General features: G+C 33.7%; 1 protein-coding gene across 1 annotated transcript; it reads left to right on the top strand.

Moving 5' to 3' along the window:
• The first annotated feature begins 6,043 nt into the window (after nucleotides 1-6,043).
• LOC127136400 (uncharacterized) lies at nucleotides 6,044-6,991 on the top strand. Its single transcript, XM_051062958.1, has one exon. It carries the CDS (start codon nucleotides 6,044-6,046, stop codon nucleotides 6,989-6,991), a length of 948 nt encoding a protein of 315 aa, XP_050918915.1.
• The last annotated feature ends 5,490 nt before the right edge of the window (nucleotides 6,992-12,481 follow it).

Raw genomic sequence — 12,481 nt, 5'->3', positions numbered from 1 at the left:
GATATGTTGGACTTTCTGTTCTTCCACAATTCATAAGGAGTCTTACCCAGAATAGGTCGGATAGAAATCTTGTTCTAAATATAACAAGTTGTGTTAACTGCTTCTGCTAAAATATGCTTAACCATATCAGTTTCTTGAATTATGGTGCGCGCAATTTCTTACAAAGTCCTATTCTTCCTTTCTACAACTTCATTCTGCTGTGGAGTTCTAGGATAAGACAAATCATGGGAAATACCATTTGAGTCAAAGAGATTTTCAAAATGTTTATTTTTAAAATATTTATTGTGTAGGTGATAACAATCTTATTCATCAAGATTGATTGAAATTCTCCATAAATTTTGATGGATTTTCAATTAAAACTTGGGTGTGATTAAAAAAAATACATATTTATCGTTCAACTTTCATGCAAAGCAACTAAACACGCCTTTTCAATTTTTTGCATCGCAATAGATATTCTTCCCTATACATATCCATTTGGTTTTGTCGTCGTCGTGATGGTTTCAACTTTTTGTCTCAACCTTCTGCTTTTTGTCACCCACTTATTGTCGGCTATTATTACCCTTTGAAAATCATTAATCATGCTATATATAGTAACAAAAGAAACTCATGACTCATATAATAAAAACGTGAAAAAAATTCTGATACGAATGGAAACAAGCCTAAACCAATTGATCCCAAAAGCATCGAAACACACACAAACTCTCTAGCTAGTCATGACCACTGCCATGCATGCTATCGCCAGATACATTTTCCTATTCCATATGTATATTATATATAATAATACGGTTTTGTTTTTTAAAATATTTAATCATTATTTTTTTCTTTGTTCCAAAACAAATAAACGCATGGCCATGTTTGTATTGGATCCAGTGTCAGATTTTTGGTGTAAACATTTCAACCCTCAATTACAAATGGGAACTATTTCAGGTATAATATTATTTCCAACGATCAAAAGACAACTCATTAAACGAAATCGTACAATTTCTCTCAAGGCTAAATGCAATTAATTAATGTAGATGATAGCCACGGTTTGTAACTCTTTGGGTTTACTCTCATGTTTTATTAGTTTGTTATTGATTATTTTTTTCCTTATATATATATATATATATATATATATATATATATATATATATATATATATATATATATATATATATATATATATATATATATATATATATATATATATATATATATATATATATATATATATATATATATATATATATATATATATATATATATATATATATAAAAGGAATCAAATTGCTCAAGGCGTCAATACCTATACCTTATACACATAGTAAATAGTGTTTTTTTTATAAATAAAAAATGTATTATTTTTTAAAAATATATATATTTAAAAAAAAAATATTTTATAATATAAATTTAAAATTGTGTCATAACTAATTTTACCATTGAATGAATTAAAAAAATGTATGTTGTTAACTACTTATTTTACTTATAGTTCATTGTCTTAACGTTCAAATTTAAATTTTAAAAATTGATATGCGAGGTGAAAAACACCTCTCAAACATTGATTTAAAATTTTTTATTTCCCTTGAGATAACTTGCGAGGTGATATATTTAAAAAATTATTTTTTGCTTTTTTTTATTTGAATAAATGAGTTGCGAGGTGATTATCATTTTGCAACCATTATTTTTTTTCGAGGTGAAATTCACCCAACAAAATTATTCAACTAATATTAGTTTTTCTTGTAGTGTTCATTAATCAATAAAATATATAATATTAACTTAGTTCTGACATATTTATGAAATATAATGACCGTGAAGTGACATGCATGTGAATAATGTCTGCGAAAAGTTCATGAATAATGATTTTTAGTAGTAAAATAAAGTTGGTTAATGAAATATAAAAAATGGATTAATAAAAGTGATGAAGTTGTTTAATAAACGTCCAAAAATTAAAAAAATATTTAATAGTAAAATAAAATTGGTTAACTAAAGATAAAAAAATAATTAATAAAGTTATAAATTTGATTAATAAAATTCATTTATTAAAAATAATTTTTAATAGTAAAGTAAAATTGATTAATAAAATGTAAAATGTTAATTAATAATAATTTTATATTGGTATTTATTTATCTAAATAAAAAATATATTTTATAAAAAAAGTTTATTATTATAATATTTTATTGTTCATCATATTGATAAACAGTAAAATACAAAATTTAATATAAAATGTCAAAACATCATTTCTCATTGTGATATTCGGGCCGAAAATACAATTAAAGTATCTTTTTATTATTTTGATGTCAATTGACTATATGATATCGATTTTAATTCTATTTAAATTAAAAATAATTAAAATATAAGACAAAATTGGTAGAATTACAATTTGAAGACTAATTTCCCAAACTGTCCCATTCTTGAAAACTTTTTTCCACAATGTCCAATTCTGAAAAAAAAATCCCAAACTGCCCCATTTTTTTTGGGACTCGTCCATTGATTAGACGAGAGGATGAAGACTTTTGAATGATGACTAGGCTCGGCCATTGGTTGGCCGAGCTAGTGAAGGAAGGTTTTTTTTAAAAAAAAAAAACTATTATATAATTAAATAACTTTATTAAAATTATTATTAAATAGTTTTCTAATTAATTCTATATTTAAATAATAAAATTGATTTTTTTTTAAATAGTAATAATATTTTTATAAAATACTAATAATAAAATGTTAATAATAATATTTTTTTTTAATAATAATAGTTTTTTAATATTGTTTTTTAAAAATATTAATAATAAAAAAGAATATTTTTTTAATATTAATAATAGAAATGATTTATTTTTTTTATTACTTATTATACAACTATAAATATTATAATGAGGCATATAATGAATTGTAAGGATTAATAATTATTTTATTGATATAAGGGAAGAAATACATTTTATTTATAGTGACCGCCTGTTCCACATCTTGTGCCAACTTTTTTGCGTTTTCCCTTGCCCAAGTCTTCTTGTCTTTGTCTTGCGGGAGACGGAGATGAGTCGGAAGACAATTCATCATGGGCGTCTTGTTGTTGATGTTGTTGTTGACTTTGATGTTGTTGTGATGTGTTTGGAGGCATATCCATATTGTCGAGATCTTGAATGCAAAAAGAAGATATATTCATTAGATGATCATCAGTGAGGTCATAGTTGGGTAGTGAATGTGGGAGTTGTGTGTAGGTGCTGGGTTGGGTGTGTTGGATAGGAGGATACTAGACATCATCAGGATTGTATGTAGGAGTGGGTTGTGCGAATGTGGTGTTAGATGTTTGGGGTTGAGAATGAGGGTTTGAGTATTCAAAGTTGGGTTGAGGAATTGGAGTGTATTGTATGGGTGGGCGTAGGTTGGTTTGTTGTTGATATTGTTGGTTGTAATAGTAGTTTGTTTGAGAGAATGGAGTGTGGGGATTATGGTGTTAGGTTAAGGTGGAATAAATTGTGTGTTGTTGTGTGGTTTGGGTGTGTTGGTAAGTTCGTTGAGCTGAGGATGATGGTTGGTTATATTGTTGTGGGGGTGATGTTGTTTGTTGGGTTGAAGAAGCTACACGTTAACGGGGATCATTCAAAAACTGTGTTGGAGCAACGTGCATAAAAGGAATTGATAAAAACCAATTCATGTATTCTCTACCCGGCTTAGACTCACCAATTATCGAGTTTCCTTGTAACACCAAATGCCTTCTTCTTTTCCATTCTTTTAGCTCTTCTTTGTTTAAATCTTGCCAATGTGTGTCCCAAGCTTGGACCATAGTCATGTTATGGTGTTCACTTAGACATCTTGGCTGAGACGGTATTTGTTGTTCAAATCCAAATTGGCGTTTGACTCGATCCGTCTGATGCATCTCAACGGTAAACAAACATACCATATATGTTGTTGCACTCCAAACTCGGCTGTCACTATAATCAGGCACTGGATATTGTATGTACGGCCTCCAAATAAACTGTTAAAAGAAATATAACTATTAGAATGTATAAAATAAATTTAAATAAGTTGAATATTATAATTAATCATTCTTACATCATTTTCTTCCATGTGTTCTATTGCAACACGGTACCTTCGTAGGTGATGACAGGGATTATTTCCGTAATTCATACCTCGTTTGCACCATCTTGCATATTTAAAAAAATACCTTAAAGCGGCGTATAAATAATTTTGAGAAATATAAATTGCATTTATATGAAAATCGTTACCTTAATGCATAAGGATGTGATGGAACCTCGTTACTAACCGGGGCTAACAAGGGTATGCGTGTGAATGCCCATACAGTTAGTAATACAACATAACCTCATATGCTCTTGACTCCTTTATGGGCTGCCTTGCACATATGTCTATATAGTGTCGCCAGACAAGCAGAACCCCAACTGTATGTGTTACATTTTTCTAGGTCTCCTACTAAAGGTAACCAAGAAGAATGCAACAAATTGTGACTCTTATCTGGCATTAAAAAAGTAGCAATTAAAAGTAAAATATAATTTTTTGAATGAAGAATATTTTCTGCCTCAGTCGGGTTAGGGTTATTTTTCAGTTGTGTTAATACAGTTTCTAACCAAACAATTTTGACAGAAGCCCTATTTTTATCTGAAGCTGTTGGTTCGGTGCCCAAATTCTCCATGTAAACATCATTGGTTACGTTTGTTGGGTCATTAACAACTTTACCATTGATTCGGAGACCGAGTAACATACTCACATCCTCTAGTGTGATAGTACATTCACCCATTGGTAAATGAAAGGTATGTGTGTCGGGTCTCCATCTCTCTAACAATGCAACAATTAATTTAGAATCTACTTTTAGACTTGCAATCTTGGGCACATTTGCAAAACCGGCTAGTTCCAAATACAGTATTATAACCGCACTTGGTTGAAGGTATGTATGCGAATGGACCCGGAACCTACCGTCTTCCTGAAATTCAAATAAAAATGGTAATGAATATTTGATGTGATATTTACATATTGAATTTGTGAAATAGATTTGAAAGAGACTTACGTATTCGACAATGTTTGCCGCCGTCCCACAGTGTGATTCGCCCATCCACAACAAAGACATTTTGGAATTGAAGATAGTGAATATTTGTAGAGAGTAAATATTTGAAGAGAGTAAGTATTTGTGAAATAGAAATTGTAGGAAGATGATGAGAAAGAATTATAGAGGAAAGGTTTATTTATAGTGATAAAAAATATTAAATATATAGGTTAGAATTATACAGGGTGATTGGACAAGTAAGGGAATACATGCAAATTTTTTGTGCAAGGAATCCCTGCAACCACGAGATTCCCATGCTGATTGGAAATCACACTGCAAAAAAGCATGTGTGCAGACTCGTCCCTTTGATGGCCGAGTTAACCCTTGTAATGTGTTGGCTCGTCCAATGGAATGACGAGCTTAGTCATGTGACGTGTTGCCTCGTCCAATGAATGGGAGAGCTTGTTCTTCTAGGGTTATGACTCGTCCAATGAATGGGCGAGCTAGTGAAGGCTAGGGTTTTCACGTTTTCTCTCTCTTCCAATTGAAGGACGAGCTGCATGTGATTTATATAGGGTTTGGTTTACTAGGATTATGTTTTGTTGACTATAAATTGCATTAATATCTTCATTCATTCTCACCAAACCAAATCTACTACATTTATATCTTTACTTATTTTCATCAAACCAAATATTCTACATTCATATCTCCTTCATCTTACCAAATATTATTCATATCTTCAACCATTCTCATCAAACCAAATCAACTACATTTATATCTTTACTTATTTTCATCAAATCAAATATTCTACAATCATATCTCCTTAATCAAATCAAATATTCCACATTCATGGCTCAAAGAAATTTAATTGTGTTTATCCATTCCGAAGGGTCCCTTTTCACAGATGCAAATGAGGGATTCTCATTTTACAATACGAATTTGCATATGTTCAAAATCCACATCAACTCCGACTTCCATCATTTAAAAGACCGTATTGAAAAAAAGTTACAAAGTTATGTTGAAGACATCATTTATCGCCATCCATTATTTAATGGAGATGATAACACCGTCTTTTACATAATGACACCCATTGAGACTGACGAAGATGTCAAGTCGATGTTTCAATGTCGTATAACATTATCTCAATTACCCACCATTGAGATATATGTTCGTCTAGTCAAAAATCTTGAAGAACAACCGAGTCACAATGAAAATCTTGAAGAACAACCGAGTCACAATGAAAATCGTTGTTATCCAACGCAATCTGTACAGTCACTCGAGTACGGAATGAGTCAAGCCATTGACGAAGAACCGGCTCAAAATAATGAACCTTTCATACCAAATGAAGAGGTAGGAGAGAATAGTGAGGATGATCTTGATGAGGTTCGATTTGAAGATCTATTTGGTGTTAGCGATGACGATGGCAATGAAGACATCTTCGACACACCGACCGTTGCACTAAGAGCGCAACCATATAGTTTGTACAACCCACCTGTGCACATGCAAAACATAAGTTCGGATGATGCTGAACCAATCTCCATTTTCGGAAGTTTCATACCAACTCACAATGCTGACGAAATAGAGGAGGGCATCAAGTATGAAAATAAGGAAGAGTGTGTTATGGCGTTGCAACAATGGCATATAAAACGTAGTCTAGGTTTTTCTGTGGTTAAATCTGACAATGTACATTTTGTCATCAAATGTAGAAATTCAACATGCAATTTCAAATGCAGGGTCTCTTTGCGTAAGGGCAACTCAAGGTGGATAGTTGGTAAGTTTGGTGGGCCTCATACGTGCACAACCACTTCCATGTCACAAGACCATACAAAACTCAGTTCAGAGATGATTAGTAAGAGCATAATGGAGCTTGTAAATCGAGACGCTTCTCTTAAGGTGAAGGTTATCATCGCTCATGTTGCTGAGAAATACAGGTATATCATATCCTACAAAAAGGCATGGATTGCAAAGTGTAAGGCAATTGAGTCGCTGTATGGAAATTGGGAGACATCTTACAACGATCTGCCGTAGTGGATATTGGTAATGAAAACATATCTACCAAGTACCATTATAGAATTGCAATCCTTACCTATGATTTCAAATGATGGTTCACATTTGGGTGACCAAAGGATATTTCATCGTCTGTTTTGGGCGTTTCGACCATGTATACGTGGTTTCGCGTATTGTAAACCTATTGTGCAGGTTGATGGAACATGGTTGTATGGCAAGTACAGAGGGACTCTGTTGATGGTTGTGGCACAGGATGGGAACGGGAACATATTTCCGATAGCGTTCGCATTGGTTGAAAGTGAGACAAAGGAAGCTTGGAGTTTCTTTCTTAAGAATTTAAGAATACACGTTACTCCCTAAGTGTAAGACCCCAATTTTGTCCCTAAGATCCCTCATGGCATCATATCATATCATTTCATTGCCTCAGGGATCATTGTACACCTTGCCTGCTTTCCTGTGGGTGGGTTATATTTTTGAGAGTGATTTCTTGATCACCAAGCATGTTTTGCATTTGTATATCATTGCTTTTCATTTGTTTACTAACCCAAAAGTACAAAAATATGTCATCTAACCTTGTTACTTGCAGATGAAGCAATCTTAGGTCAAGGCAGTCAAAGGCATTCATGGAACAATAGATGGTGGCCATTCTTGAGAATTTGGGTACCATGATCATTCACAAGAGCTTATATGAGCCATGATGTTATTTTGAATCAAGATCTCAAGTGGTAGAGGCTTGAATCTCATCAAGGCATTCTTCAGTCAACTGAATCCCTAGCCAGTCAACACAAGTCAACTGTGCATTCAATCATGGATTTGAAGGTGGGAGATGGTTAGAGAGGCCTCATTCATGTCCATACAAGTCTCATTTGACATTTCAAACATCAACAATGAAGAATTTGAGGTCAGATGAAAAGTTTCCAAAAATAGTAAGTGACCTATAATTTGAAATTGCCAAAAATGGAAAGGTCTTCTCCTCAAGTTTACATCATCAAGAAAGCTTCAAATGAAATTTTGTCCAACATGAAAGTTGAAGATCTTGCTCTAACCTTTCCAAAAAGTCCAAGAACATTAATGTCTCATTTGTGGTTGAAGAGATATGATCAAAACATGGCAAAGTGTGGATTGAACTTCAAAAGGGCATAACTTCTCAACCATTGCTCCAAATCACATGGCTCTTTTTGCTAATTTCATGTCATGACCTATAATTTCATATTCTTGCATAACATTGCATCAATTCTCATTTCATGAACATTTGCAAAAATCTTGAATTTTGGAGGGAATTTTCAAAGTTTAAAATTGGTAATTCATTTGAACATTCTACAATTGCCAATAGCTCCAAAATGATTTTTTAAGTGAATTGGATCAGCATCACGTGCACTGTTCATTGCCATGCACATGCATAAGGTGTTTTTGCAAATTGTCCAAAACACCTTGTTTTCACTAATTGCAATTACCAATTGATTAATCATGATTAAGTTTGGTTAATTAGGAGTATATAAGTGAAATCATAACAGAAAAACCCTAACCACAATTCATTTTTTCAGATCTCAAATTTTTGCTCTCAATTTTCTCTCAAATTTTTCTCCCATTTCTTCATAGCACTTGTATAATCCTTGCTCAGTTCATCATCTAGCATCATCACTGATCAATATTCAAGCCAAGAATCACTTGAATTCGTGCAAATTTGGAGCTGCTCAAAGTAAGAACAACAATGGTGAAGTATTGAATCTGTGGAATCGTGCATAGCTGAGCTTCGATCTTCCTTCTAATCATCTTCATAAGCATTGTAGACGAGTTTTCAAGCATCACCAGGCCTCGATTGCAGCTGAATCAAGTTCTGTTTCTACAAGAGGTTACAATTCGACCTTCATAATTTTGTTTTTAGTTAACATAATATGATAGATCTTTGATTGCTGGTTGTTATGAGCTTTGAATCGTGTTGATCCATGCCAAAATGAGTGAGAATCGATGATTTGAAGTTTTCATGATGATTTTTATTTTGCTCGATTCATGCATGTTGTGATGTTGTTTGATTGAATTGTTGTTGATTATTGATGCCTGATGTTAGATCTACATGATGCAATGCTTAATTTGTGTTTCTGGAGAGGTTGATTTTTTCTGGAAAATTGTTGATGAAGATCATGAAGATCTTCATCGTGTTCTTCAATTGCTGCAGATTACCTGCAAATTTCCATGCGGCCTTCATAGCCTTTCCTGTGGATTTTCCCGCGTGTTCATCCGCGTTACCTGCGGATTATGGATTTGCATGCGCCTAGGGCTTGGTCCAAAACGACCGTGTTTAGCCTTGGCGCGCTTGGACATTTGAATCGTGCATCCATTCGATCCTGGCCTACAACATTTCCATTTAGGCCTTTAGCATTTTATTTCATTTTCTCATCCATTCATATTCATGCTTCAACATTCATTTTTTGATTTTTCTCTTCACTTAAAAAATCATAACTCCATAAATAATGATCCAAATCATGTGTGGTTTTTTGCACTTTGTTCCTCATGATGTCTGCTATTTTATGAGTATTTTTCCAGAATTTGTGCTCGGTTGGAATTTAAATTTGCTTAGGGTTTGTGTATGCATATGCTATCATGTACCTTGCTTGCCATTTTCTTTGTGAAATAGTGATGGTTGATCCAATAAATGTGAAAATTGACATGCTTAAACTAGACATCTTTAGGGACCTTTTGGTGTTGAGTTTGAATTTTTCTCATTTCTGGATATTGAGATATGATCTGGTTAATGTAGGTGTGACAATGTGTGTCACACCATTGCTTGCTCAACTTGTTGATTTTCTTTACCATGCCAATTAAATGCCAAATGATGTGATCTTTTGCATGATGCTTCTTATGGATGTTAGGATTGATCATGAATTTTTATGGAATTTTTGGATTCATTTCTGATTTGTTTGGGATTTTCCTTTCTGGCTTGTCATTTGTGGACTTTTGAATAGTCATGAACTTTCATGCTTTGTGAAATGCTGGTTGTGTATCCTATGATTGTGAAGTTTTGCACATTGTTTCTAGACACTTTGAAGTTTATTATGGCTTTGGTTTGAGTCATTTATCATTTGTCATCTCTGTTTTAGGATTGCCTTAAGTTGATGTATCAAATTGTGCCTCATTTGAGTTTGTTTGTGCTTACCTTGACTTGATGAATTTGATTTCCATGCTTATACTTGTCCAAATGCCATGATTTTTGGTGTGTTGATCATTTGATGTGTCCTGTTTAGCCATGATTTTTCTTGAGATTTATTGAGCCATTCTGGAATTAATGTGCATTTGATCATTCTGTTGCCTCAATTGAGCTTTTAATTTGCATGCCTTGCCTTACTTGATGTGTGAAATGAATTTGTTAATTGATATTGACATGAGACTTTTTGGAATAGTTTCTTATTTGATTGAAGTTGATTCTTGTCAATTTTCATGTTCTGTTTTGAATTATTTCTCCCCCTTTGACCCTAGGCCTTGTCCTAGTGGTTTGCCTCTCATGTTTGAAGCTTTGTTTCAGGTTGCACATGCAAGTTACACAATTGATGATGCCTCATCTTGAGAGCATTTGATATTTGCTTTTGCTTACTAATGTGTGTTTTGTAGGTTGATGTTGACTCTATTGAGATTGACTTGTGGCTTATGCCTTTGCCTATATTGGTTGTCTGTTGCATTAACTGTTGGTTGTTTGTCTGTAAAGTATACTGATCTGTTTGATGTTTCCACAGGTACATTAGTTGCTTAAGTTCACTTTGAACTTGCTTTTGCTTGGTTGCTTAACCACTTTAGGTATAATTTCTCTTCTTCATGTAGTCTGGAAGACCTGGCCTGTTATGTGGTCAGGCAACTGTCTGAAGTCCTCCTTAAGAGGCGATGCTTGTGATTGTTTATTCTTTGTGCCAAGCAGGAAAAGTCCTCATTTGAGGCAATTGGTAGATAAAAGAGATGTGTAGTCCATCTCCTACTATTCTGTGTGTCATCCCTTTGCTCACATTACATGTTGATGCATTGTGGATCTTAACCCAAGATCTATAGAGTCATTCACTTGTGGAGAGAGTTCCAACTTTCTGAACTCCCACACCTTCTATTATTCAAAGCTCTCCCAGGCCAGGGATAGAAGCTATGAGGCACACCCCTCATCTCCATTTCATCTACTTCACCTTAACCCTCAATGTTAAGGTTAAGAGCACAACTTACCCCATTCCAGTTGACTGTAAAGTCTAACCTTGTTTGAGCCTAATTGCTTGTGTATAGTGGATGCTAATTGACTTTGTTTGATTGATTGCTTGATTCATCTGTACATGTTTGCTTGTTTGCCTTTGTGCATTTATCATCATTAATTGTTCATTATTACATGATCATCATTTCATATCTCTGTGACATCTTTGTTTGTCCATTGAGGAATCAGTTGTAAGTCCAGTTGTTGGCCTTTGATCCTATGATTTGGAAGGGATTGAGTGTAAGACCATTTGTTGGCAACTAGTATCCTCTTTGCTTATTTGCTTTTGTTTGTTTGTTGTATGTGAGGATTCAATTGTAAGTCCATGTTGTTGGCATTTGTTTTCCCATGATCATCTGTTGGAGATTAGAGTAAGCCCAGATAGATTGGCATCTGATATCCATATTTTGTTTTGCCTTGTGAGACTAGTGTAAGTCCATTGATTGACATCTGGTATCATTGTTTTGTTTTAGGAGATTGGTGTAAATCCATTGATTGGTATCCGGTATCTACCTTTGTTTGTGAGACTAGTGTAAGTCCATTGATTGGCATCCGGTATCATTGTTTTGTTTTAGGAGATTGGTGTAAATCCATTGATTGGTATCCGGTATCCACCTTTGTTTGTGAGATTGGTATAAGTCCATTGATTGGCATCCGGTATCACCTTGCTTTGCATTTGTTTACTTGCATTGTTGTTTATTCCAAAGGACACACTTGAATCATCTTCCATATGATTTCAAGAGGTGAACACCTAAGAAGTTTTACTTCCTCACCCTTCCATTTTTGTGTATGTTTCCAAAACTCCCTTTTCACATTGTTAATTCAAAAACTTTGACATATTGTGAAAACATTGTCATCTCTTTTTAAATTAGAAACCTGGACCCTAAGTCCTTGACTTTTCAAACTCCATTTCATAATACCTCTTTGAATTGAATTCTAATCATACTTTGACCACTTTTTTGTGAATAAATCCTAATTGGTTAATCCAACTCATTCAATTGTTTTGTGGCTTTGTCCATTCTTGTTAAGTTTTCATACATTAGCCATAGGTTTGATTTATCCTAGTTGGTTGATATTAATCTCACCTTCTTGTCCTTAGTGATTGAATTGTAAGACTTCCTTGCTTATTATAGGGTTAACCCCTCACTAGCAAGTTGAAGCTGTTCTCACGTGGTGGACTCGTTGTTTGTATAAGGTCGAGTTTTCTCCCGTGGATAACGAAAGACCTTAGGGCTTTTGTTTTAAAATGAACCCACTCATATTTTTTGGAAATCTTTTAGCCGAACTACGGC

Source organism: Lathyrus oleraceus, chromosome 4 (assembly GCF_024323335.1).
Source record: "Lathyrus oleraceus cultivar Zhongwan6 chromosome 4, CAAS_Psat_ZW6_1.0, whole genome shotgun sequence".
Lineage (NCBI taxonomy): Eukaryota > Viridiplantae > Streptophyta > Magnoliopsida > Fabales > Fabaceae > Lathyrus > Lathyrus oleraceus.
The sequence above is the reverse complement of the archived record's forward strand: the minus strand, read 5'-3'. Positions and strand labels throughout refer to the sequence as shown.

What these genes read in the sequence shown, in the direction of transcription:
- LOC127136400 (XM_051062958.1), top strand. Translation starts at nt 6,044, where the DNA reads ATGACACCCATTGAGACTGACGAAGATGTCAAGTCGATGTTTCAATGT.